Raw genomic sequence first — 27,918 nt, 5'->3', positions numbered from 1 at the left:
TCTATCCTAGAGACGGAATCACCTTTTTTTGAAACACCCTGTACATGATTTGAAAATCAAAACAAATGCGACATGTTCAGAAACAAGTGTTTTCATTATCGAATTAAAAAGATTTGTACCAAAAAATGAACTGATCTTTTAATGACTTGGTCAATATGAGTTTTAAAAACTAAATAAAAGAAATAATTTTTCTCAGTTGTTTCGCTGGACCCGAAAATTATTAGAAGATGACCCACGTGCCGAAGGTCTTGTGAAGGTGACTACTTCTGAAAAAATTAAATTAGTGGAAGAAATTGTAACCGGGGCATAAAATCAAACATATCGCATCACAAACTGGTATTCTAATGATCTTACATTACAAGCATTTAAATATGACAAAAATTATTGAAGAAGAGAATGTTGTGAGCGATTTTTAAAGCTGCGAGGACCAAGTGATCAGATCAATTGTAACGAGTGATGAAACAATGACCTTTTAATATGATCCGACATCCAAAAGAATTTTCTACAGTGGCGTCGAAAAGGAGATCCCGTGCAAAAGTCACGAAAAACACCAAAAAAGTGATAGCTACAATATTTTCGCACTGCGAGTGTATCCTTTTGATTTATTTCAAGGAATCAAATATACTCGTAAACGCAGCATATTACTATAATTTGGTGTTCACTTGCTTCATGACAACGTTCCAGTCCATACCTACCTCTTCGCTTCTCAAGGCTACTGTACCCAATTGCGCCTTCACAGAGGTTAAACACCCAGTATATAGCCCTGATTTGGCCCTTTCGGACTATTATTTGTTCACGAAGCTGAAGGTCGAGTTGAAGTGTGAAAAATTTAACAGCGACGATGAAATTAAACAGGCGGTGTACGATAATTTTGATTCTATAGATCATCATATTCATTGTAGTGACATAGTAAGACGTAAGGAAATACAAGGAGAATATATTGGAAAATAATCAGTTTTTTTATTTGAATTAGGATATTAGGATATTGTCAAATAGTCAATAGAGTTTATGAGTTTTTGCTTCATTGAAATAACTAAATTCAATTATCTGATATTTTGTTACTTTCATTTTGATAGTGATAGGGATAATTAACTATTTGTATTAATTGACTCAACTTGTAAATCATTTCATTTGAAAAAACCAAGAAAAATAAAAACAGTTTTTCGAAATATTACAATAAAATTTCGATTAAATTCAAATTAATCGGTTTTTAATCATAAATATATTATTTTTAATGAGTTACCAATGAGAATTGGCTTTTTGTGTTAATTATTAACGCTTCTAGGTCCTTTTGGCCCCAATTACTTACCAACTAAGAAAAAAAAGATTTGTCAGTTAAATGTAAATTTGGACATTCTATAAAACTAGCAAGCAAAATTTGTTCCAAATTAAAAACTGCCGTATATTGCGGTCAACAAAGACGTATTTCGGACTTATAATGGTATTAACGACGGGACTATTTTCATTTGTAAATTTACTAGTGAATGCACGACAGAGTGGTTCTCCATACAAAATCTGCCAATCAGAAGAAACTCACGTACGTGTGAAGAATAATCCTACAAACTTTTTATAGAACTTTATGTAATACCAAGACCCATAAATTCTTTCATTCTAAACGCTTAAATGCACAAAAAATGTTCTTATTTCACATAGCAAATATTTAGGTATAGATTTTTTCTGAATAGATTTAAAATTTGGTATTTGTGAAATACCAATGAGAAAAATTACCAGTTGTGAAAAAATGTGTATGCATTACTTCACAAAATAGAAAATCCTTTCATTCATACAGCGAACGAACGAATAAACCAACAATGAAATAAACTTTACGATATATTTTTCGAAGGTTAAAAGCATGTTATACACTCCGCCAAAGAAATATTACATCTCTATGATTTCTTATAATTTCAATGAGATAGAATAAAAATAAAGTTGCTGAAAGTTGCTTAAAAGAACTCAGAAATTTAAAAATACAGTACAAAATAATTTTTTTGAATGTAAATTAATCAAATTCAGTAACGTGCGTTCCTCCTCGATCTCAAATGACATCACAACAACGTCGTGGTAAACTTCTGGTGAAGTACTCCAAGTAATTTTGGTCCAAATTTTCCCACTCAGTCATTAACACCTCATTCAGTAGTTAAGAATTAACTGGTAACAAATTTGTGGATTTCACCCCTCTGTAAATATTGTCCCACATAAGCTCAATAGGGTTCAAATCCGGGCTGTGTGCAAGTCAGTCTAAAACTACAAAACTTATCTATAGAAGGCACTAATGTCTATATCTAGCGACATCGACATGGGAAAGTGCTTTATCGTGCAATAATACAAAGTAATTGCCTATAAAAAGGCATGAGGAACAACAAGTGGCTCTAAAATCTCCGTAATGTATCTATGAGCAATTAATGATCCGTTACCAATTCTGTGTGAGCACTTTAAAATATTCCACACTCCAACATGATAGACCCTTCAAAATTTTGTTGAAATTCTTATATTGCAAAGAAGATACCTCTCATCAATTCTTCTACAAACAGGTTTTCTCAGATCTGAAGTACTTAGACAAAATCTGGACTCATGTTCTCGTGAGAATCTTAATCTAATTACACGGGTTGCCTGCTCAGTTGCGGAGCATTATCAGCCCGAATTCTAGCATTTCTTGAAACATTCGTCATGGTTTGTGAAGTTCCTTTTAGATTTGAAGCTTCATATAACTCTTGTTGAAGCCACTAATACTAAACACACTACCACTACACCAAAACTACTATTACACTGTCTGACGGGCGTTTCTATAACCAAGTTATCGTCTTCAGAGACTGAAGGTAAACTAAATGAAACGCGTGTGTATATTAGTATACAGAATGAATATATGGAAATAATTTGTACGAAATTTTTTTGGTTACATGCTTTCGATATATTTTTGATAACTTAAAACAACTTTTTGTTTCTTGACGTATCAGCTTAAACCGATAAAGTAATAGAAAACAAATGGTATGTTGTATACCATAAAAAGAGCAATTTTAAGAGCGATTTTCAAATAAATTCAACTGCATAAATACACAGTAGCTTTAAAACCACACTAAACAGTTAATATATGTATATTTAGAATTTTCTTAGCAATAAAATGCTTTGGAATCTACTATAAATCACACAAAAAAAAATCTCTGTGTTTATTTTCAAATTGAAAATATGAATAACTACAGTATTGTTAATAAGAGCGACTATTAACTTGATCAAATTGATATTTACTGCAAAAAATTAGTTTTATTTACGACTACCATTAACATTAAGCATTTAAAAACTCATATAAATACGTGAAATTACGTATTATACATACGTCTAAAAGTATGCGAAAAAAAAACAATTCTTTTTAAGTGGATGTTTCATTATGACACCCTAAAAAATGTGAAAAAAAACAATGCTTTTTCAATGGGATGATTATTATAACACCCTTTTTTATTTGTTATTATCTACTTTTCAACCCCCACTTCGGATGGGGTTGAAATTTCAGGAGATGGTTAATTAAATGGTGGATGGTTAAAAAAGTTATGGAGGGTTTAAATATATTTATATATTCGTTTTTCAGTCATAATAAATTGTATTCAGAAAATTATAGAATTGATATTTACATGAATATAGAACTAGTTAGGTTAGGTTAAGATAGGTTAGGTTAGGTTAGGTTAGGTTAGGTTAAACATAAGAAGCACAACAATAAATTCTTCGTATAGAATAGTACCTGCAACAAAAATTGGAAGAGAAATGTAAATACAAATTAATGTGTTTACATATCGATATGTTGTCTAATAAGTATTGATAGAAACATACTTTTCGAAGGAATTGCGAGATCGGGGAAGGAGGGAAAGGGAACTGTGAGAAGAAGCTTGTTGCAAATAAAGAACCTCAAGACATAAACAGGTGTAGGTTACATCTCAATAATTTTATATTTGCTATCTTGTAAAAATTTTTTAGGGGTCGACCGAAGGGTAATTCCAACGAAATTGTTTCAGGATGCTCTTGACATCCACTCTCAGCAACCCCAACCCCCTCCGAAATGGAAGTTGAAAAGTAAATATTTACCGATTCTGTAATTGTAATAATTTTGTATTGTAATTAAAAAAATTAAAATATTTTTCAAATTTTGATCAATAAAACGTTAGGGTCTCATTATCCAATGTTGAAAAGTCAAATTCAAACGTTGATATGAGTATATTTCATAAAAGAATTTTATAATGTGGTCGTAGATAAAATTATGAATGATACTCGTGCTCAAAAGTATCCCTTCACGTATTTGTATAATAAATAACTATTTTGATACTATGAAACCGAATCAATGGGTTCTAAATAATGTACAATATAGTACAATCCTTCAGCACATAGCATAGAAGATAGAAAGAGATTGTGGAACAGATATGAGAGTAGCTAGGGAGGTAAAGAGAATCGGACACTCCGTGCCAAATCGATAAAAGATGAAGATTCTAAAACTAGCCCAAAATTTAAACCATTCGTTATCCATACATGGTAGTGAACAAAGTACAAAGTAGAACCATGTAAAGATACCTTTGCTACTGCTCACCCAAAAGTCACAAACTCACTACCTACTATCTGTACACATTCAACTGATTTCATTGAATAATCATGAATTTAAACGTATTTAATTGGCCCTTTCGTTAATGAAACCTAATAGACTTAAATCTTATTTTCGTGGTCGAAAATTTCTGAGATATAGTAAACTCCCGATTATATGTTAAATTGAGTGCAATTTAGCTGATAATCCAAAAAATTATAAAAAGAAAGTAACTAATTATCTCAAATATGCAGTTGAACATGTTATACACACATTATTTAACTTTAGCAGATGTTTTACTTACAAATTTGTAGATTTATTTCTTTAGAAATTTAGTCAAAAGTTTCTGTTTCTTTTTTGCATTGAAACTCCTCTTTTTCATTTGGGCTTTGAGTTTTTTTAACACTATTTTATCGCAAAGTGTTGAGTCACCTTCTTCTAAATGCTGAATAGAGCCTTCAACATGATGCGTCGTGGTTCACTTTTTTGTACCTTATCTTCTTCATCGCTATTTTCCACATTCATACCTAGCGCTTCTTTTACAATTTTTCAAGGTTAGGTGTTTGAAGCTTGGATCACTAATATCCCAATTAAACCACTCATTGATATTATTTTCTATCGATTTGAGTAAATAAAAGTTTTTTTTTTGTTTTTTTATCATTATTAAAAGAAAATAAGAATTTAGATTCGCGAATAATCCGCATAGCGGATAATCGGGAGTTTGTTGAGGTTGTTGGTTTTGTGTATATATTCGATTAGGAATTTCCATTTAAGGGTGAGGTTGATTTTGATTGGTCTTTTATAGTCTTTATTTCTTCTACAGAGCTTGTGTTTGGGTGGTTTTACGTTTTTTTATTGATACAGTGTACTTTTATCATCTACTCACACAAAGTCATAAGTCTAATAATGTGAGCCAGGAACCATTCAATCACGGTACTTTGAGAGTATTTATTGTGGGAGATCTTCTGGCCATAGTCTCTTCAATCTTCTTATTGATAAAAATTTGAGGTCAAGCAGATTTTCTTGTTGTAAATCTTATTTGCACTGTCATTAAGTATCGTTCGCTATAAAGTAAAGTATCTTACGTGAGGTATTCTTTAGTTTCCTTGAAAATAGTTCACTAGAATGATATTGGATAGAGAGGTGGGTACAGCCGCTGATCCTTAAACATCTGTTTGTCACTTTCCCATTATAAAATAACAAAAAAAAATGTACGTTATTTTACCTAATATTTTGTTAAATGTATTCTCTGGCCGTACTCATTGTTAACAAATTACAAGAGCAGTCAAGTTATCATTGTATAATATTCATATTAGATGCTATGTCGTTCATAAATAGACGTTCCGTCAACAATGGGATAAAAGACATTCGCAACCATTGACCATCAATATTACGGTTATTTTCGTAGAAGAATAATACTAGGAAGTTGCTAAATACTATGTTCAAACATAGAAACAAAGTAAAGTCAAAGATTGTAAGTAAACTAATTATTTAACCGGTTATGTCTAAACGTAATCATTCTTTTACATCACTATTAGTTGATTTTTTCACATATTCTTTGAATCTCATTACCCAATTTGAGATTTTTTCCACTTATGCATATCTCGAGTTTTACTAAGAGTTCGTTTTGATCTAAGAACACTGATTAAATAAGGCCCTTTCATTTGACAGTTATTATGATTGAATTGGTTTAGTCTGAGGTGAAATTGAAAAGCATTGCTGTCAAGCAAATTCAGTGTCTACAACATTTTGAAACTAGATTAGAAAGGTGCCAACACAAAAGACGGCATAACCGTTAAAACATCGAGAAAGATTTAAAGCTTGAAATACATCTTTATTCGAGGATGGTCCCAGAAGTACCTGATCTAACCTAAAGATGGCGGTAGTTGTTTGAAAAATACCACTCTATTAGAAAGTACATAATCTATACAGCATATGTTCCAAGTTTGGAGACGCCACGTTGTTTAATATTTACTTGGCAGCCATCAATAGTAAACGTTTTGAGTGAATTTGTGAACATTGAAAAAATTGGTCATCGTTATTTGATACTAAAAGTGCGCATGCATTTCAAAAAGTACGGTATATCGTATATTTGGACATGAGAAAGCTGTGCACAAGATGGGTGCCGCGTTTGCTCACAATGGAACAAAAACAAGCGTCATTAAGTGTTTCACAATGTTTAACAAAAATAAAACCGAATTTTCGTGTCGTTCCATAACCATGGCAAAGACCATTCCATCTGTAGGCAAGGTCTAATGGCCGGTTTTTTGGGATGTGCGTGGGATAATTTTCACTCACTATCTAGAAAATGGGAAAACTATTAACAGCGTGTATTATACGAACTTATTGCAACGTTTGAGCGAAGAAATCAAGCAAAAACAGCCGCATTTGGCTAAAAAGAAAGTGTTGCTTCATCAAAACAATGCACCAACCCACACAGCCGTTATTGCAATGGCAAAAATTAGAAAATTGAAGTTTGTAGCCTCCTCGGATTATTTTCTGTTCCCAGACTTGAAAAATTACTCGGTGATCAAAGATTTTCCAATAATGAAGAGGTGATTATGGCAATAAATAACTATTTTGAGGAGCTTGACGATTCTTATTATAAAAAGGATATCGAACTTATTGAACAACGCTAGGAAAAGTGTATGGATCTAAAAGAAAATTATGTTGAAAAATAAATATATTGTTTTTCCAAATTTTTTGTATTTTCTTTGTTGGGCCAGTTACATCCCTGGAATTTGATGAGCAAAAAAATGTACATAAAAAGAAATAAATTTAAACCAGGGGAAAATGAAATACAAGAGAAGGTATGTAGGATTCTTCTGAGAAGAATCAAGATATTTCTTCATATACAAACGATATTTGCGAAATAAAAAAACATTCGCATGAACATAAAATAAAAATAAACGGAATCTTCGAGATTCTAAGGAAATTTACAGACTACTTACATCAGGAGAATTGAAAAAAATTAATGTATCATATATACAAAAAGTAATAGGAAAGACATACTGAAATTATTAAAGCAGATTGGTATGGTATGAACATATTTATAGGAAAACTTTCATTGATAAAAATTACGGAATGCAGACCAGTTGTAGGTGAACCAAAAACAAAATGGTAAGTCCAATTAAATGTGAATCCAAATTGAAGAAGAAAGTGAAACACATAAGCTATCATTTAAAAAATTTAATGAACAAGAAAAATTTAGAATAAACAAAATGGTGTTGAAAAGATTTCGACTATTTCAAAAAAAATTAAAGCTTTACACTAGTTTAGTATTCAACATAAATTATATAATGAGTAGTTGTTGTCTCAAGGAGTTACTAAAATTTTTGGTGACCCTGTAAATCAATTATATGATTCCAACACATTCACACCCTCTAGTCATTGATATTTCGATATTTTTAAGAACGTGAAACTACAATGTCATACACATATACTTAATATTCAACCCAAATAAATTTAGCGGTTACTTTTAGATTACATAAAGTTTTAACTTTCTCTGAGGTCAAGTGTACGATTCAAAAATTTATCTCTGTTTTATATTACTAGAGACCTGTTGGAAATTTCATTGAAAGTTAGCACATACACGATCAATTTCCGCATTCTATACGATCGATAAGAGAAAAGTCATTTGAAAACATAGAGTGAAATTCAATACCACGGAATATATTTTTCGAAAATATCTTGGCGGACAATTAATATTTCCAAACGGGTTTTTTAAATGTATACAGAGTGTCTTAATTCAGAAATCTGTCGTGAGCATTTATTTTTTTAAATTCCCATCATTTTCTTTGTTATTTATATAGGGTCTGAATTTGCACGTAATATTAAATATCAACTTTTTATTCTTTAGTATTAGAAATATTCAATTTATTATATTATATTAAGAGTCATTAGATTGTCTAGGAATTTGAATTAGTTCATAATAAAATAATTGTGCAATGTCCTTTATTACGAGGGTTGTCTCCTAAGTTTTTACAAAAAGTTAAAAAGAAACAAACAAGTTCCAAACAAATTACATTTTTGCATAAGTTTGAACCAATTCTGGGAAAAATTTTCTCACTCTGAAGATGATATGATTCTAAAAGTGTGAAACAGCTCGTTGAGGTAATGAAAAGTGATGTACAATCATCTTTTGTTGTACAAGAAAAATTGATTAGGTGATAAATCGAGTGAAGTTACTCTTATATTGAGTACACAGTTAACAACAAACAAGAATTCTACCTGAAAATGGACAACAACAAGTGATAAAGCTGCTGAAGCGGTCATTCTATTGCGACAAGGCCAAAGTTAGCCAGAAGTGGCCAATGCGTTGAACATGAGTCAGTTAGGCAGTCAGTAATGCGTGCATCGAGCGCACGATGGTTCGAGTGCACAGAAAATACACAATTTCAAAATTCTTTTGAAGCTAATACCAAAAATGCACTAATTCTTAGAAAAAATAATTTTTTCCATAAATTTTTGTCCAATATTTTATATAATTTGTTCATTTTGGAAAATCTTAGATGTTTGCTGATGGTTTTTCGTTTTGATTTATTGATAATAATTATTCAAAATTTCGTAGTGAGCGCTAGACGTACAAAATGTTTTATAAATATGCCTGTGCGCTCGATCCACGTGCGCTCCTCGCACCCCACTATTTCCAAAGATTACTGTCATTGACAACTGGTAAGTTTCATGGAAGATGCGGTTCTGGAAAAAGAAGGTGGACATTCGAGATAGATGACCGATCAATTGTCAGCACATCGGTGGGAAATCGAGACCTCACTGGTGTTTAAGTCCAACAAGAGCTCAGAGAAACGCGAGTAGTGGCTGGAGAATCAGAAGAAGACTTAAGGCGGAAATGCCAGCTACTGAATGCAAATCAATTCTAGCAAGCAGCGCGTCTTCCAGAGAACACGTTAATTGTCATGATGAATAAAGGGACTCCGTTCTCTTCTTCTTCTCCTTCATGGTAGTGATATGAGAGGACGCGTTTGCAGGAGAACTGAGAAAGTTTCGCGCAGTGTTGCATAGAAGAAAACATGAATTTTGATGGAGGTTCTTAGATGGTTTGAGCTAGGATTTCAACGGAAACAAATAAATTATTATTTTGACGAATTTAAAATTGTGCATTGCCTTCTTCATTGCTTTTTTATATGATATTTTCTAATTACCAACGAAATAATTCAATAACAATATAGATTAATCATTATTAAGCTAAAACTAATGGCTTTGATAAGCTAAAATTAGAAAAAGAAGGAATGCTACAGATTATTTGCTAGAAACTTTTGACTGCGAACATACGACATTTTTTGCTTACGAGTGTACATGGAAAATTTCATCTTTTACTTTGAAGCTATTATAAAAAAGTTTTAAGGTGGTTATTTATCCATTAATCCAAAAAAATAAGGATTAGAAGAATAGTTTCAAATTAAAGTATTTTCATCAACATTTTTGTATAAATTTTTTTTAATGTATCTGTCAGTAGTAGACATATAATGGTTATTATTAACTCTTTTTCGTGAATACGAGGTCTGGCTATTAATAACGAGACTGCGCACGTGTTTTTTTCTCGTGGAGCAACGTATCAATCTCAAACTTCTCGTTAAATTGAAAAAAACTCCGATTGAGTGCTATAAATTATTGCAAGAGGCCGATGGGAACAATTTTCGATCTCTTGCGCGTATTTTTGAGTGGTGTAAACGCTTTAGTGACGGCCGAGAGAGCACTGAAGACGACCAGCGCCCTGGTCGCCCTGTGACTGTTTTTTCGGAAATAGTGACCAAAATCAACCAAATTGTGCGTGCAGATCATCGAATGAGCATGAGAAGAAATTACACATGACAGGAGTCTGTGTGGAGCTGGTGCCAAAAATCTGACTCCTAACCAAAAGTTCTTGCGTCAACGGGTCTGTTCAGATTTTCTTGAAAGGTTATGAAAAGATCTGCTTTGAGTCGATGGAAGCGGTAAAGTAAAAAACGACAGAGCTCCTGAAGGCACTCGCCAAAGAGGATTTCCAGCTTCGATCAATGGAAAAAACGTATGGAAAGTTGTATGGCGATGAAAGGGGAGAATATTGAAGGGGAACATTCGAATGTAGAATAATTTTTATAATAAAACCCTTTTTCGTAACCAGTCTCGTTATTTAATAGCCAGACCTCGTAATATTTATAAACTATTGTTGTGGATCTTCCTCACTATAAGCAATAAGAACAAACAAAAGTTACTCAATATGATTTTTGAATTTTTTTTTAGACAAGAACCTGTCACGTAATATCCAATTACTAATTAGCTTATTTCAATGTCGTTAATGTTTATCACAATATATTTAAAAAGTAGTGTAACTGATGTACTTGGAACATGGTGGAATTAATTTCATAATTTCGATATTTCGTCCTTGTCCGATTTATTAATTTTCAATTTTAGTTAATAAATTAGATTTAATAGAATTAATCGCATTTATTATAGGTTACAATTTTTGGTACTTGAAATTATCATTGTCAAAGTAAATCGTGATTGATTCCAATTATTTATAAAGTTAAAGTTAGAAAAATTATAGTTATGGAATGATTATCCCACCCTGTACTTGCTCTTCCTCCTGTACCTTGTTTGTAGTTCCGCATCTGACTTATATCTCGACAAGTTATTTTCAGGTCTTCCATCTACAGTACGGAGATGGACTTTTGCTACTGCGGTTATTGACCTTGACAGTGAAAGTGAAATGAGAAATGAGTTTCTTTATGATTATCGACAATTATCCAAAATATACTTTTTACTACTAAGTAAACGTTGCGACAAGTACAAAAAAATCTAATCGTTTTCTATGGCCAATTTAGTCATTAAATGTAAATATAGAACAGGGACGTATTTAAGTATCTGTACACAAAAGATGGTTTCATTGTCTAAAATCAACCAGGCAGATGAAAAACTTAAATAATTTCGTATGTTCATAATATAATTATTTAATAAACTACCTGCATTGTGATCCAGGTGACTGAGAGCAAGGTAAGGATCAGATTCTCGCATTCATGAAAGTCAACAATGCATAGAAGCCAATTGTAATAAATTCATTATTTCGGTTACTTTACATATTTATGAAAAATCCCGAAATCAAGTTCAAATTACAAAATTGACCTTCTTCAACGTGAAAATGCCATTGCTACATTCAACCCCTTCGAATGACAGGTACAAAACACACTTATTTAAATGAGAAATATAAGTTTTTGAGATATAAGTCTCTTAATGGTGTGGGGACAAGAAAACTATACAATTTGTTTTTTAAATCTAATTATTTCATATAATTGAATCAGCAACTTCGGCTCGCTTTCCTTTATTCTGAATGTTGCATAAAATTATGAAATACTGTACCTAACCTAACCAAACAAATCATTTTATTGCTGTATGTTTCAATAATCAGATAAATTCTGTGAAAATTTCTATATACTAGGATATATTGAAAAATTCTTAGCCTACTATAGATTCAAACAAAATTTCAATGTCAAAATGTTTTATTACTCAACATATTCTCCTCTTAATTGGATACATTTATTACAGCGAGCCTGCAACGTCTCTAAATCTTTCAAAAAAAATGTTTCTTCTTGCTCTGCAAATTAGAGCTCCATAGCTTTTATTATATCCTCGTTACCTAAGAAAAATTTACGACCTTTTAAACTTTTTTACAGTTGAGGAAAGAGATGATAGTCGGACGGAGCCAAATCTGGTGAATAAGGGGATGTTCTAGTAAGTCCAACCCTAAATCACGAATTTTTTGCATGGCAACATGAGATTTGTCTGCAGGAGCGTTGTCTTGCTAAAACAAAACACCTTTGGATAGCTTTCCGCATTTTTTTTCTTTAATTTTTTGCCGTAAAGTAGTCAGTAATATCAAAAAGTGATCTCCAGTTGTTTTTATACCCTTATCAATAAGAGCAATCATGATTATTTCATGGCAATCCCAAAAAACTGAAGCAACAACTTTTCCAGCAGATTTGTTGACGACGAAACTTCTCAGGTCTTGGAGAACCAGAGTGTCGCCATTCCATCGATTGTTGCTTTGTTGCTGGATCGTAGATATGTACCCAAATCTTATCTATAGTAACAATTCGGTTTAAGATTTCAAATCAAGCACAGATCGAATGCGATGCTTCTACCCTTGTACGCTTTTGGTCAACAATCAAACATTTGGGGATCCATTTTGCAGCAATTTTTCTCATGTCCAAAATGGCGTGAACTATATGATGAACGCGTTCGTATGAAATATTCAGTGCTTTAAATATCCGTCTTAGCCCAATTCGACGGTCTGATAAAATTATGTCATGAACTGCATCGATATTTTCTGTGACTGACACAAAACTGGCCTTCCCGATCGGTCATCATCTTCAATGGAAAATGTACATCTTTTGAAGCTTTCAGTCCAATTTTTCAAGGTCGCATACGAAGGACATTGATCACCAAGAGAATTAAGCATATCTTCGTAAATGTGCTTACCACTTAACCCTTTTAAATACAGGTAATTGATGATGGGTCAATACTCCAATTGGACATCTTTTTCTTTCAATTTATTGCGTAACTCCGGTTCACTTTTTTGACGTCAAACTGACACTTCTTCAATAAGTTATTGTTCGTTGCTATGGTAACGCATTATTTTGTTTATACATGGAACTGATCTAGGCTAACTAGATAGTAATACATCATCGTACTATATGGTTTAACCACCAACGCTTGCTTGATATGTTAATAAGGGTTGTAAGACAGTATTACTTAAGATTAAGATGTTGCCAAGATATTTATGGTGAAGATTTTGATCATCTACTTCATTGACTTCCATAGTTTTTGTGAAACAGCGTGCTCATTGTTATTTTTTCTGATGTAGAATTGAGTAGATTTTAAAAATTTTTGATACTGGCCTGAGGAGCACTGCGACGCATAATGTATTTAATATTCAAGGGCTGTGCTAAGTCACTTGCAATAAAACATTAATTACAGTGTTTCAGAAACGACGAAGTGATGTTTAACATAAACACAAGTTACATTGTGTAATTTCTATCAACGGGGTAAGCCTTTTTTCACGTCTATAACTGTCTCGTTTCAACCTTTATTAACACAATCAATTACAAACAATTTAATGTATGAATAATACAAAATGAAGTGACAGTTTAATAATTTTTCAAGTATATGTTTAATGACAAAATAAATCAATACTTTTTAAATGTTCGGGTATTAACCGCAAGAACTCATTTCTTTCCCATCTTTTTAACATGCTTTTATTAGCTTCACTTGTTTATATGTAACAGAATCTTTGAACTCGATTTACATCAGTGATTCAGGATAACTTGAATCGTGGTATTATTTCATAATAGGGTGTTTGGCCAAAGTCAATCATCAATTGCTTCTATTTATTAATATCAATAGTATATTTTGAATCCATTGAATTGCCCTTATAGTTTAGTATCATAGTTTTCCCGCTACTTATCTCTAATAAATATCAACACTATTAAAAATTATATAATTTTCTTATTACTAAGGTTCCATCATCACAACTGATCCGATTCCGTGGTCTCAATCTGCCTACTCACGCAGCGAATCACTCCTTTTTCTTGGCTTCTTGGCGTGAAACTACTTCTTTTGTTAATAATCCTTACTGCGGAACCCTCTCATATATATATACCCAAGTGTATTAACTCTAATATATTCCGAGGTTTCAAATACTGTATTCATCATCTGTGAATCAATTAGGTCAGAATTGCGGTGTGATACATTTCATAATAATTATTAGATTCAAAAAATTCAATATTCAAATTGACGCTTGATAAAAATATTAAGGTTATTGGTTATGGTTGTTATAGGAATGATTGTTAATATTCATTGGTTAGATTATGAATGACGTTGAATTTTATATTCGATCTATTTTTACTAAAATACAAGATGAAACACCAACCAATAAATTACCTAACATAGTATATGAGATTCCTTGTTTTTAAATTGTGACAAGAAGTACATTGGTCAGTCGAAGAGGTCACTCACCAATTGGCTAACGTCTCACAAAAGCGATAGCAAATTATAGGTGTTTATAAGAGACACATGTCTACCATGAAGGACATTATATGAATTATGAATCTGCCAATGTTTTGGTAACTGAGAAAAACTACATAAAACGTCTATTTCTATAAACAATATATATTGAAATTCAATTTTACTGTTAACAACGTAATTTAATATCATTCATAAACTAAGCAATCTCACCATCATTCACAACAAACTAACCTATAAAATACAACGTCATTCATAATCTAGCCAATGAAAATTAATAACGATTTCTATGGTAACCAGAATATTGAATTTGATGAATGTAATGTTTTTAAAAATATATTACAAAATGTCACAACCAAATTCTTAATTAATTGATTCCTATATGTAAGTATTCGAAAGCTTGGCATATATTAGAGTTTCGTGTTTAATTTTGCCACAATCCCACTACTAAAACACTCATATATATGTATATGTATATACATATACATATATATATATATATATGTATATATATATATATATATATATATATATATATATATATATATGTAGTGATTAATGTCATTATTCTGCTAAAGTGAAAATTTAAAACATTCCATTTATTATAGAAAAATAATGTATGGTCTGGTATAGATATTCAAAAATAAAACTAGATATTACAAACACCTTTATTTTTCTAGACATAATCTGATTTTTAGAGTAATCAAACTTTACCGATTTGCGTCAGAGAATACTTTCGAGTGCGCATATAAATTTCAACCACCCTCTTTGTAAATAAGATATTTTAGAATAAATTACCCCATAAAAGTATTGAGAAGCATACCTCTTGAGGTACTTGTTTTAAAAATAGGTCTGAAAAGGTCATTGCTCGATTTTTCTTAAAGTATTATTAGATAAAAATCATTTACAATGAATGCATCGTTAACTCAAGGTGAAGAGTCAAATAATTAGATAGATTTCATAATGGAATTCTGAAGTAATATAATTGGCTTATGGCTATATTATCTAGAAAGCGTAGGTATAAATAAATAATTCTAATATTTCAAAAAAAAATTCCACTTGTGAAATTTGCTATTTTGTTAAAATATCTAATGAAGGAATTATTTATTTATAGCATTAGAGAAGCGATGGGGATTTTAGAAAATTTTGAACCCTAACGAATATTTTTTATACGACCACATATAGAAAATGATGGATTTGCGTCTTTAGGAAACAATATCTAACGTATTTAAAAAATTATATATCAACGAAACTGAATAAAGTGAAAAATTGCGAGGATTTGACTTGACTCAGAAAGTTATCGAAAAATTTGAGTTGTACCTCTTTCGTTACATTCAAACCCCGTATCTTTTACACCCTAAATGGATATTTATTTTTATGTGGGTCAGATAGTAGGTAATTTTGAGATTCGAAAAGCACTCAAGAAGTTACTGTATAACTCAATCAAAAAAATCACACTAAGCGAACATCTGCTTAATGTAATAGAATTACTAGAACCAAAACACAACACTCCAAGTGCTATCTATATATTTATGATAATAAACAAGTTCATTTTCTAGAAGAACTAGAAATTCTCACTTTTTCAAAGAATTAATGATCTAAGCTTCAAACATTGTAAAAAAAACGGACACATACGAAATTGAAACAGTTTTATTACGAGGGGCGTTGTAAATATTCCTATTCAAATGTTCATTTGCTTTAAAAAAATTTACACGTTTCAAAATATCCACGGCTGATGTATAATGTACCCATTATACATCAGGTTGCTCGACCTTAACAATACCCATTTAACACGGCAGTGATTAATGAATCATTAATCACTGCTATCAGATACTTTCTTGATTAAGTTATATAATATTGTTTTCTTACTAAAAGTCGATTTTTATGTTATATTCTCAATTTAGTTCTGTACATATAAAAAACATTGAAAAAGTGAATTTTCCTAGACTAGATTCGAAACTGGGATCTCCATTTTGAAATCATGGAACATTAACGCTGAGCTGTCAACGACATGAATTTGGTTGACGTATATCTGTTTTTTAAAGTACCACGGTTTGCGAAACAATTTTTAAATCGAAATAACTTTTGAAACAAACTAAATTTCAAAATTCAACAACATTATTGTGTTTTAATACTTTATGTTTAAAAACCAACTAAACTTGGAGACGGAATATGAAAATGACTTAACTTTAACATCATCAGAAATTAGAAAAGCTGCTGAAGTTGCCTAATCAAATTTATTGTCAGAAAAGTAAAGGAAAGTATATAATATGGCATTTGAATTTTGAAATGGCAACAAAGATTATTATCAATATTTGTTAAAATAATATATAGACTTTTGTGATAATTATTGTGGATATATGCAATGGAGGTGACTGCGAAACTCTCGTATTACACACTCCACCATTGTTTACATTCAGGCGTCAGTCGGCGTTGTGCTACAGCCACGTAAACATGTCCGCCATTATTGATGCTCCTGTCAAATGTGAATTGCGAAGTGTGATTTGTTTCGTACAGGCTGAAGGCAATAGTGCTGAAGAAATCCATCGGAGAATGAGTCGTATGTGATGGTGTTATGCGTGAATGGTGTCGAAAGTTTAAAAATAGCCATTCACCATTACTGCTTTGTCTACGGAATTTCTAGAAGTTTTAAGGACTGTTTTGTACTCTACTTGATTTCATTGGTGGCAACTTTATTTGTGAAGGGTATTGAAAAGCTTTTCCGCAGATATGACAAATGTCTCAATCTCTCCGGTGATTATGCTGAAAAGTAACCGTAAGTGTACCAATCTTTTGATAATAAAATTATTGTTTTATATCAACTTGTCTTTTATTTATAGCGTATCGGAGGTTGAAAAATGAACGGTTCTCGTAGTTGTTACAATAAAATAATAGTGTTTCTAATAATGTAATAAAATTTTCCAACAAAAATATTCAGTAGTCGTAGTAATCGTATTCTACTCGCGTATAATGAGTTTATTTCAAAAATTCATTCGATGCTATGTTTTCGCTTAGCGCTATCTCCTTTATACTGATTGTCTCTTGAAGAATGTTCAATTAATTTTTAACAAAAAATAGCTTCTGGTTTCGCATAAAAATAATTCAAACAATGAGATTAATTTGAAGTGGAATGGGACACATAAAAACTATCCAATATTTAAAAATATTGTTTTTTATGAATATTTTAAAAATATCAGTGTGAATGGTAATTTTTTTGATATGTTGAAGCACCGTAGGACCTGTGGAGTTTTATTTCCTTACTGTACTTTCAAAAAATTATTTGGAATGAATCCGGAACTTTGAATCAAAATTTTTTATCAAATTTCAAAACCTACGATATCAACTAATTAATAAATTTCATCTACGCCCTCACATTTGAATGCAAACCATCATGTAGTTAAATGAATTTCTTCTCTTTTCTCAAGCCTAGATAAAATTTATGTGATCAATAAATATGGTAAATTATTTTATAAAAAAGTGAATAGCTCCTTTAAAATTGGATTACTATGCACTTTTTCCAAAACTGAACCATTACTGGAAGTATTTTTTGAAGCATCTTTCGGACTTACGCTTTCATGATATCATCAATGTCAGGAAGAATTTTTGAGAAGAACCAGAAGTCGCATGATGCTAAATCTAGTGTGCAAACGGTCAAATTCAAAGTGATATAGATAGATAGATAGATTTTACTATCGTGATGCTCAAAATCTAGATTTATTCTCCAGCCTAGAGATTAAATCAACTATGATAAGTATATTCTCTAAGACTTATACTATACACTCGTTTCATAAACTGCCACAGCGACATAAAATTTCTCCGCAGTTTCCTGCCTTTTATTCGATCCAACGAATGGATTATTGTTATTAGAGCTCACACATAATCTCATAGTAGCTACAGTATAGAATGCCTTTAGCGCTGATTGGCTGTTTAGGGAACAATATGTTAATTCCTGTTATTTGTCAGTATAAAGGAGCAATTCATTGGTCCATATTGAGGCAGTGTGAAATATTGCCCAAAAGCTGCACTAGAAGTAATTCTAAATCTCCTACATCTTCTCCAGTGAACATAGTACTTGAAAGCGTGGAAGAATGTTCAGAAACGGAATCATCGAAGAAAAACCGTTCCTAAAGAATGATCAACCCCTGGGACATGCCTCAGAACACCTGAAGACGCTATACCTAGCAGATAATGCGGATAACTGGGAGCGCTTTAAATAGATTCAGGTTCTACAATAATCTTTTACCATATTTTTTGATCATACATCTCAACTTCGGTTTTAGAATTCGAAATAGTACAAAAAAATATATGTTTACTGAATTTTACAAACAGCATTAATATTCAAAGATGGTGGTACTTACTTCGTTCAAACATTTTGAGCAGAATCTGAAAGTCGGTTTTGGTGGAAGTGTTGCTTGTTGTTGATCGACAATTAATAGCACCGTTAAGGTTAATGTAGCTACTATCACTTCCCATGGATGTGAAGCACAAAACTCACCGTATGTACCAAAATACCGGTCCCACATCTTTAACGTCCCCTGTAAGAAAAACAAAAATTCTCAGATTATCAATATTAAGATTAGAAAAAAGTTGGAAATAACCTAAATTTATAATTTTAGAATCAATTATTAAACTAAAAACGAAAATATTTGACATTCATCAGTGTAAACAAAATTCCTATCCAATTTATTACATTGCCTGTGATAGTATTTTAAATTTGAAGTTACGAAGTGGTTTATGTTTTATGTTATTTTCACTCTGCAATCAGGCAAATAATTTTATCATTCCCAAAGTAGTAAATATCAATCTCATGGATTGACATGAACGATAAATCATTTTGGGGGAATTGGAAGTCTCAAATCGACCCTTATTAATTAACACAGAATACTTTATATGCCAGTCATCAAACAGCGAACATTTTTTCACTTTGAAAAACCATAATCGGCTTACAAACGTAGATAAATAATCCATCATTAAGAATTGTTCAGAGTTGTACTTAATATAACAAGCGAATATTATTTCAGTAAAATTAAATGCATAGATGAATTTGTTTTATTTGTAACTCTAAAACTGGTACATGTTACATATATTAGTTCACTACAACTTACTATCACTACTTTCAAGTGTTGTTACTGTTTTTATATCTAGAACAATTTTTTTAAATGTTCCTAAAGTTTGTACCGAAAATACCTCAAGCATATGCTTCATTTTCAATTCCGCAAGTATACCTTGAAGATTTGACATTATGTTTGATGCGACATACTGTAGATTGTTCGCATATTGGAGTAAACAAGAATCAGGTTTGATTTTTTGGAAATTTGCTTGAATCACTTTTCAAGTATTCATTTATAGATGATGCCGTTTCTTTTCAACTGGTTAGCCTCTCTGTGCTAGGCTCTAGTCTAGTACGACGTTCACCAAATCTGCGAATAGACTTGTTGATGGTTGATATTGACTCCACGGTTGCCACATACTTTATTATCGACAAAACTTTTATTGAAGAATAATTTGATCTTTAACACACCCCAATAATACTGAATATGAACCGGAAACCCTACAAAACGTATCTACCTGATGATTATAGAAAAAATATTGGGAATTATGTATCATATCCTATTTACATTCAATATTTTCTCAGTATTATTCGATTTAGTAACGGGTTTTATTTAGGAATTCTAGGAGATTAATTTTTTGTATAATGTTGTTGTTTATCTACACTTTTAAATGATTCACTGATTCTGAAAATTAAATATTGTAATGCTGACCTGGACAAGTTGTTTACTATTTAGTTTGCAGTAGGGCGTCTCTTAGTTTTTTTGTGAATATAAGATTTTCGCTAATTGATGACCGGCATTATATTTTACAAACTTTCTATCCGACTTCGAACATAATGTTGGCCGAGTGGCTGAGGAGTAAATTGTACTTGATCTCATATAGTCTACATTTTTCCACCCGTCTTCGGTAAGTTGTATTTTATCCAAAAAGAAACATTTTGAATGAATTTGAATGGGAATTTGAAAATAAAACAAAAAATACCAGTTTCTCCAATGAAAACGTCATAATTTCATATTTTTAACATCCGTCAAATTTCAATCAGAGCCAGACTCTGAATTAACTTCAATATGTTTATCATTTAATTTCACACAAAAGTGCTTTTGTAACAAAAAAAAGGAGTGACGCAGGATCATATTTTTTTAACAAAAGATCATTTCTAAAAATATTCACATACAATAGACGGCAGCACATGGGGACGAGATCCCATCGGTCGCGAGTCCTTCAGATCATAGACAAATATACCCACTAATTAAATCAAACAAACAAATTTTGTCAAACATGTTTTAAGCAATTTATTATAATATAATATTATAATTTGATAGCATTGAGAGTAAAATTGCAAAGCAAATTAGGCATTTTTGGTAATGGGGCTATTTGCCGACGAAACAGAAAATTGCAACATTTTGGCTAAATTCAAGTTTCCATATTAACTAGATAAATTATTCAAAATTCATGTATGCACACGATTAATCGGCATTTGTCATTAAAAATAAGGTTGGAAACTAAGTAGTTTCGCTTTTTACTTGATTTATCTTTTGAATAACTTATGTTAATGCTGTACTTTGCCATGTGTCACGTGATGTTGGTCACATTGACGTAACTTTAGAAGCAACTAGTGCGTGATTTCTATTAGTTGTGGATTGGAGTACAGAAACGAACATTTTCGGCTTATTTTACTTTTTTATTTCTGTAAATAAAACAAGCTGCTGTGGCTCACAAAGAAATATGTCAAGTTTATGTTGCTGATTGCTTAACAAAGCACACGTGCCAGAATTGATTCCGTTCCGTAAATTTTTCCCTCAAAGATGAGCAACGTTCTGGTCGGCCTACTGAAGTTGATGATGACCAAATAAAACTTATACATAATTGAAGATGATCGAGAGGTTGAGAAGAGGCTACATGTATCAATTGAATAACACTTAAAATGTCTTGTGCTAGTTAAGAAGCTTGATATAAAATATATGATTGTTTCTTTATAAAAATGTTTCATTTTATACTAAAAAACCGAAATTACTTTATCATCAACCAATATCTCCATTCACATTAACTTCAGAAAGACCTTAGGGCTATCAGCTGATTGTGGATTCTAACCCACAACGAGATTTTCAACCGAACGTTAGAAATTCCAAAATTTCCGTTTTGTAACCAATAGTTCCGTCTGACTCGGATTGATTTTTCCGTATTTCCCTAATAAGCTAAAAATGGCTGCTCTTTATAGTAAAATGGACGGTAGTGTTTCTTATGTAGCTCAACTACATACATACATACATTTCCGCTCTTGGAAAACTACTTCGTTTTCAATAAATAAAAATGCATCATGATGGTTAAAATCTCTATTTTCTACTAGGGTAAGCTAGCATGATTTTCGACTCAGGAAATTTTCGAAAATCTAGCGAGATAATGAGCACATAAACACTTGAAGTTTCAATGGATATATTTCATCACTCACCATATAAACAAGCAAATCCAACCAGAGTTTTGTCGTTTGTGTTATTATCAATATTTTCATGTATAAAACACACATGAACTACTTCTTGGTTTCAAATGAACTAACGCAATTATCAACACTATTTTCGTTCTTAATTGATTATTATTTCAATATTCACAGACTTCTAAATAGTTTCTCTTTCATAAAAATGTGGGTGGCCATTTTGTGTTTCACAGTTTAGGCTCCGGCACTTTTTTAGAATACGTAGTTTCCGAGTTATTCACGATTCGAAATATTTTTGAGCGTTTAAACCCATTTTATAATGGAAATTTTGAGGTTAGGTAAAAATTAAAACCTTTTTTGTTTTGATTATTATGCTTCACATTTTTTTGTCCCGGCAATTTGGGTCGAAATCCTCATAGTTTTCGAGTTATCCGCCATTCAAAATTTTTTCGAGTACATGAATCCATTTAACGGTGAACATTTTGAGATTAGGAAAAATACTTCATACCAATCTGTAGAGAATTTTGTGCTGTATATTTTTTTTCCAGCCTTTTCTTTCAAAATCCTCATAGTTTTCTATTTATTCGCATTTCAAAATATTTTTGAGGGTATAAACTCATTTTAAGGGGAAAATTTTGAGGTTAGCAACAAGTAACTGGGATAATTTTTTGTAGAAAATTTTGTACACTTCATTTTTTGTTACGGCAGTTTTTTTCGAATTCTTAATAGTTTTCGAGTTATTGGCTTTTCAAAATCACGAGTCCCAAAATTTCGAAAATCCGTGCCCATAATTTTGTTAACAATTGCTAGACTTATTCAGTAACCCAAAACCTCCCAGAATCTAGAGAATCAAAACCGCTCAATTTAATTTAAGGTTTTAGCTCAAATTTGCCTAACTTTCCTGTACTATATGTAGAAAATTCAGTTTCTAGGGTAGATATGAGAAAATCTCTAAATCAATTCAAGGAGGAGTCATCTAAAATGCTTTGATCTTAGATCTTAGTGATACATTACGAATTTACCATAAGAATTTTCTACCCAATATAATACCAATCATCGTAAGGGATTTTGGAGTGAATTTTTCGTTGATACAAGTTAAATCTAGGAAGCACCACTAAAGAAACTAAGTACACCACCCTCAGAATTGAGTCAGCAACGTTTATCATGTACAGAAAATTCAATATATTCATTTGAATTTATTAAATTTTCTCAAATCATGATCCGGTTAACTCGTTAATAGTTTACGAAAAGTCAAGAATCATTGATCCATTTTTACTAATGATTTTATGATCAGTTCTTTCTACAGAACCTCATTTTTGGGAAAATTTTTATTTCTATACTACGTAAAATAAATAAAACGTTCAAATCATCATCATGTTAGTAATTTTGATGAAGTAAAATTATGTCTCTTCTTATTGACTTATGATTGATTATATTAAGAAATGATTGATATCGAATCTTTGTTTTCACACGTGTATTAATAAATTTTTGACATCTACATCGCCAACAGTTCATTCCTCCACCTCACGACAAATACAAGAAATCGGTTATACAACTATGAGGTGTTATCAATCATAACACTAGAAAACTGATTAAATATTGGCACTGTCAAATTGTCTTATATGTAGGTACCATATAATTATTTACAGAAACGTTCTCAGAACGGCGATTCGGAGTTTTAAATATTTATTTTTAAGTGAACCATTTAATTACATACAACACTCGGAATACACATAATTTTTTCACGGTTTTCAACATATGTCAGTTTAAAAACATTCTATTTGGTACCTCAAATATTTGAACAAGATATCTTGTGGTTGCACAAAGGTAGAAATTGTATAATACTTTTTGTTTGGAGAAAAATGTAGAAATAGCTCATTCATAATCAAGAATTTTTTTAGTTAATAATTATGTAACTTTATTTGAGAATTCCTTCATTGTTCAAATAATGGCGTCGTAAATGTATCAATAAATGTTCAATAGTTAATGAGTCGTAAATATTTTACCTGGAAAATAGATAATATAGCTAATAAGCACGCTAAATTATTAAGAATGTGTCAGGCAAACAAACTCAAATGAAAAGCTTTCGTACAAAAAAATGTTATTGTCTATGAAATCCACATTCATCAGCTTCCGTTCTGAACCAATTGATTGTTGCAAAAAAAGTACTACTTCAAGTCTTTCCCGATATCTCCACTATATTTTATTATTTTCCTTTTATTGTTCATGAACAACTTCAGCAGTTTCAGAAAATTTACCAACTAAAAATTGTTTGACACATTTTTATTATACCTCTGTATATTTAAACAATAAGCAGAAATATAATAAGAATAAGAATAAGCCAAAATATCTATTGATCCTAATGAAGCACATGTAGGAAGCACATGAGGAAGATGGTTCAAACTTAAGTGCTCTAGATGCGTGACCCCATAAATCACCACCAAAAAGTAAGCGGTGGAAACAATTTTATTTTTTATTACAATTTAACGTGCTTCGACAGCGCTGGCTATTGGCACACGAAAACAAACATAAGTTAAATAACAAAATCTATTACAACACATAAATTAATTATATTTTCTCATATAGCTTGGTGTCTTTAAGAAACTCTCGGATTTTCTTCATTTCTGTAGGGCAGTTAAGTGTCTTCTTGGCATACAAGACGATTTTCTGACGACATCAAATAGCTGTAAGTTTTGTGTGGCTGATGCGAAGTCTTATTATTGTCACAGCTTTCCTTCTACTCAAAAAGTTCATGTTTTTGTTGTAGAAGTTGCTTACAATTCAATTTTAGAGAAGGTGTCCCGTGGGTAATGAAGAAGAAGAATGCATCATTGTCAAAAAATTTGATGTGTGAAAATTCCTACGCCTTAATTTAAGCATTCGTAACTTGTTAATTCTATGAAGAGTGCTTTACTTTATTTGCTTGTAGATCGTTTGCACTCAACTTGTCCTCCTGCGTCGAATATTAAGATTATAAGGGCAGCAGTAGAAAACCAGTACTTGCAGATCCCTTGGACCTTCTAAAGATACCATCGCCAACCGGGATTCAAGCGAAACGTCATGTGTAATCGGATCCTTACCCTGTTGAAAGCTGGTCGAAAAAATGGATTTATCCAAGCAACCCAAACATGGAAAATCAGTTCTTAGATAAAAGACAATTAACAGAACCCGTCGCAAAGAGAGGTGGATTTGAGCGGAAAATGTCTGGTGTAATCATGAAGGTTTAGTGGTACACCCAAATCATTCCAGATGGTGCACCCATTAATACCGAGGTATGTAGTGCTATTGCTCCCCAAATTCCGGGTCTGCAATAGCTCAGGGAGCCTTTGTTGGGTTGGGATTTCTTCAGATTTTAGCCCCATTGATCACCGGCTATTTCCAACAATGTATTTAACGATATTTTTTAGATACTGAAGTCATATTATAGGTAAATTAGTAATTTGCAGGTTGAATGATAGGATAGAAGTCAGGTCAGCCGTCGTATATTTTTTTAATCTATCTATTTTCGTCTTTTTACTTTAAATGTTTAAATATTGTGAACATATCTGGAAACTCTTTTAATATTTATTGGTTTTGATATTACTAGGGAATACAATGGAACCCCCACCGGTCAATTGTAATCAAGATTAGTTTTTTCCAAAATTCCCAAACGTGTAGGTAGCTATTTGCTAAAAGTGGATACTGCCAAATATAAATTAGCTTTTTCTTCAAGCGTATTTTACTAGTAAAATAATGAACGCTTCAAGTAACAAAATAATGAGAAACGATAGCAACGTTTTATCATGGGCGTTGTAACCAAGTGTCATTTAATTTTTGTTTAATTTGTTGTTTGTCAGTTTTAAAAATTGTATCGTAAAAATCTCTTAAGAAGAATTTCCATATACACCTCCGCGTGAAGAAAAAATAGTATATGTCACTCGAAGCAGAAGACCCATTATATGTTTGCAGGACCTGTGCTAGAATAGAGGCTCAACAATGATAATGATAGCCTTCTACTCCTATTAGATGATAGTTGGACGGAACCAAATTTGGTGAATAAGGGGGGTGTTCTAGTAATTCAAATCCTAAATCAAGAATTTTTTGCAAGGCAACAGTGGTCAGTAATGCCGAATAGTAATCTACAATTATTGTTCTACCCATATCCAAAAAATCAATCATGATTACTCCATGGCAATCCCAAAAAACTGAAGCAACAACTTTTCAAGCAGATTTTTGGACACGAAACTTCTTAGGTCTTGAAGAACCAGAGTGTCGCCATTCCATCGATTGTTGCTTTGTTTCTGGATCGTAGAAATGTATCCAAGTCTCATGCTTAGTAATAATTCGATTTAAGAAGTCTTCATCGTTTTCAAATCGAGCACAAATCGAATGCTTCTGGTCGATATTCAAACATTTGGGGATTCATTTTGCAGCAATTTTTCTTATGTCCAAATTGACGTGAACTATATGATGAACGCGTTCGTATGAAATATTCAGTGCTTCAGATCAGATCCGTTTTAGCCCAATTCGACGGTCTGATAAAATCATGTCATGAACTTCATCGATATTTTCGGGGACCGACACAGAAACCGGCCTTCCCGATCGGTCATCATCTTCAATGGAAAATTTACCTCTTTTGAAGCTTGCAGTCCAATTTTTCACGGTCGCATACGAAGGACATTGATAATCTAGGGCATTAAGCATATTTTCGTAAATCTGCTTACCTCTTAACCCTTTACACTTTACTTATGTATTAAGTATATTGTAATTTAAATGGTTGAAACAACAAACCCCCTGAAGTTAGGTACTGAAGATACATTTTGCTTTCACAAAACAACTAATAAGCTCTAAGAAAGAATACACAAGTAAGAGAAATGTAACTATTGAAATCAAAACATAAGTTAAACGTAAAATACGTTGCAAATAAGAAATATAAGAAACATAAAATAATCAAGTAGCAAGGACATTTGACAGTAATGCAGTTATACCAACAAGGTGATAAAAATATTTGATGACGTCAACACTTCCCATTAAATTTTTAATGCACAATCACGTCTAAAGAGAGCAGTGCAGCGTTTTGAATAATTCTCTCTTTAACGCAAATAACGCCTACTTCCTAGGACTGTTTTTATATTTTCTAACTTGTAAATAATAATATTGACATGTGTAAAGCCTTGATCATTAATTTTATTTAGAAAACGCTGGGCATAATTGTTTGTATAATAAGCAAAAACTAGATATACTGTATACAAACGAGTGGTATTAAATAAAGAATAGGTCAATGATTGCTCAACAAATTGTCTAAGTAGTAATATAATTGCTGAATTCGGCCCTGAACGTTACAAGATCTGCATGAAAATGCATATTTTGCGTGTAACACCAATCGATTTCGAATCATTTCACTCAATGGTTTTAATTCGTAAAAGATGAATTTATTTAATCATTATTTCTAACGTCACTTAAATTTTGATTATCAGGTTTTTATATTGTTTCAATATTTATTTCTAATAAATATTTATAAGTCTTCCTGAATTACATATTTTACTCTCGGAACTTTATTAACAAAAACACGTCACAATTTTAAAAATATTGAAAGAAATTAATTTATCTCAGGAATTGAATTAATATACTACTACTATGGCCACTTAAATCCGGATTTTTCTCAGAATTGGAACAGAAACGTACCCACAGAAATTCTGGGCAATAACATATCAATTTGATGTTTTTTCATTCAAATATCCAGTCGTTTGACATGCTTTATGAAAGTTGGTATACGGAATCCATCTGGGCCGAAAAACGCCAATGAAATTTCACAGGAGACGTCGATATTTTCGAAATTCCCGCATTTCGTGAGCAAGTAAGTAGAAGCAGAAATATCCGC

The 27,918-nt window shown here is 31.8% G+C and overlaps 1 protein-coding gene across 2 annotated transcripts in view; it reads right to left on the bottom strand.

Annotated features, from left to right (window-relative positions):
• The window catches only part of LOC130898794 (3-hydroxy-3-methylglutaryl-coenzyme A reductase), a 72,792-nt gene that overhangs the window by 17,775 nt on the left and 27,099 nt on the right, over positions 1-27,918 (bottom strand). The window contains exon 2 of one of the 2 annotated variants that reach the window (XM_057808359.1): positions 18,934-19,110. In XM_057808359.1, the coding sequence (XP_057664342.1) occupies positions 18,934-19,098 (165 nt within the window). In that variant the 5' untranslated portion in view covers positions 19,099-19,110. Of the gene's footprint in view, positions 1-2,506; positions 2,912-18,933; positions 19,111-27,918 lie in introns of those variants that run through there. The other variant, XM_057808444.1, reaches the window with a different exon arrangement.

Source organism: Diorhabda carinulata, chromosome 1 (assembly GCF_026250575.1).
Source record: "Diorhabda carinulata isolate Delta chromosome 1, icDioCari1.1, whole genome shotgun sequence".
Lineage (NCBI taxonomy): Eukaryota > Metazoa > Arthropoda > Insecta > Coleoptera > Chrysomelidae > Diorhabda > Diorhabda carinulata.
Note: the sequence above shows the minus strand (reverse complement) of the source record. Positions and strands in the feature narration are given on the sequence as shown.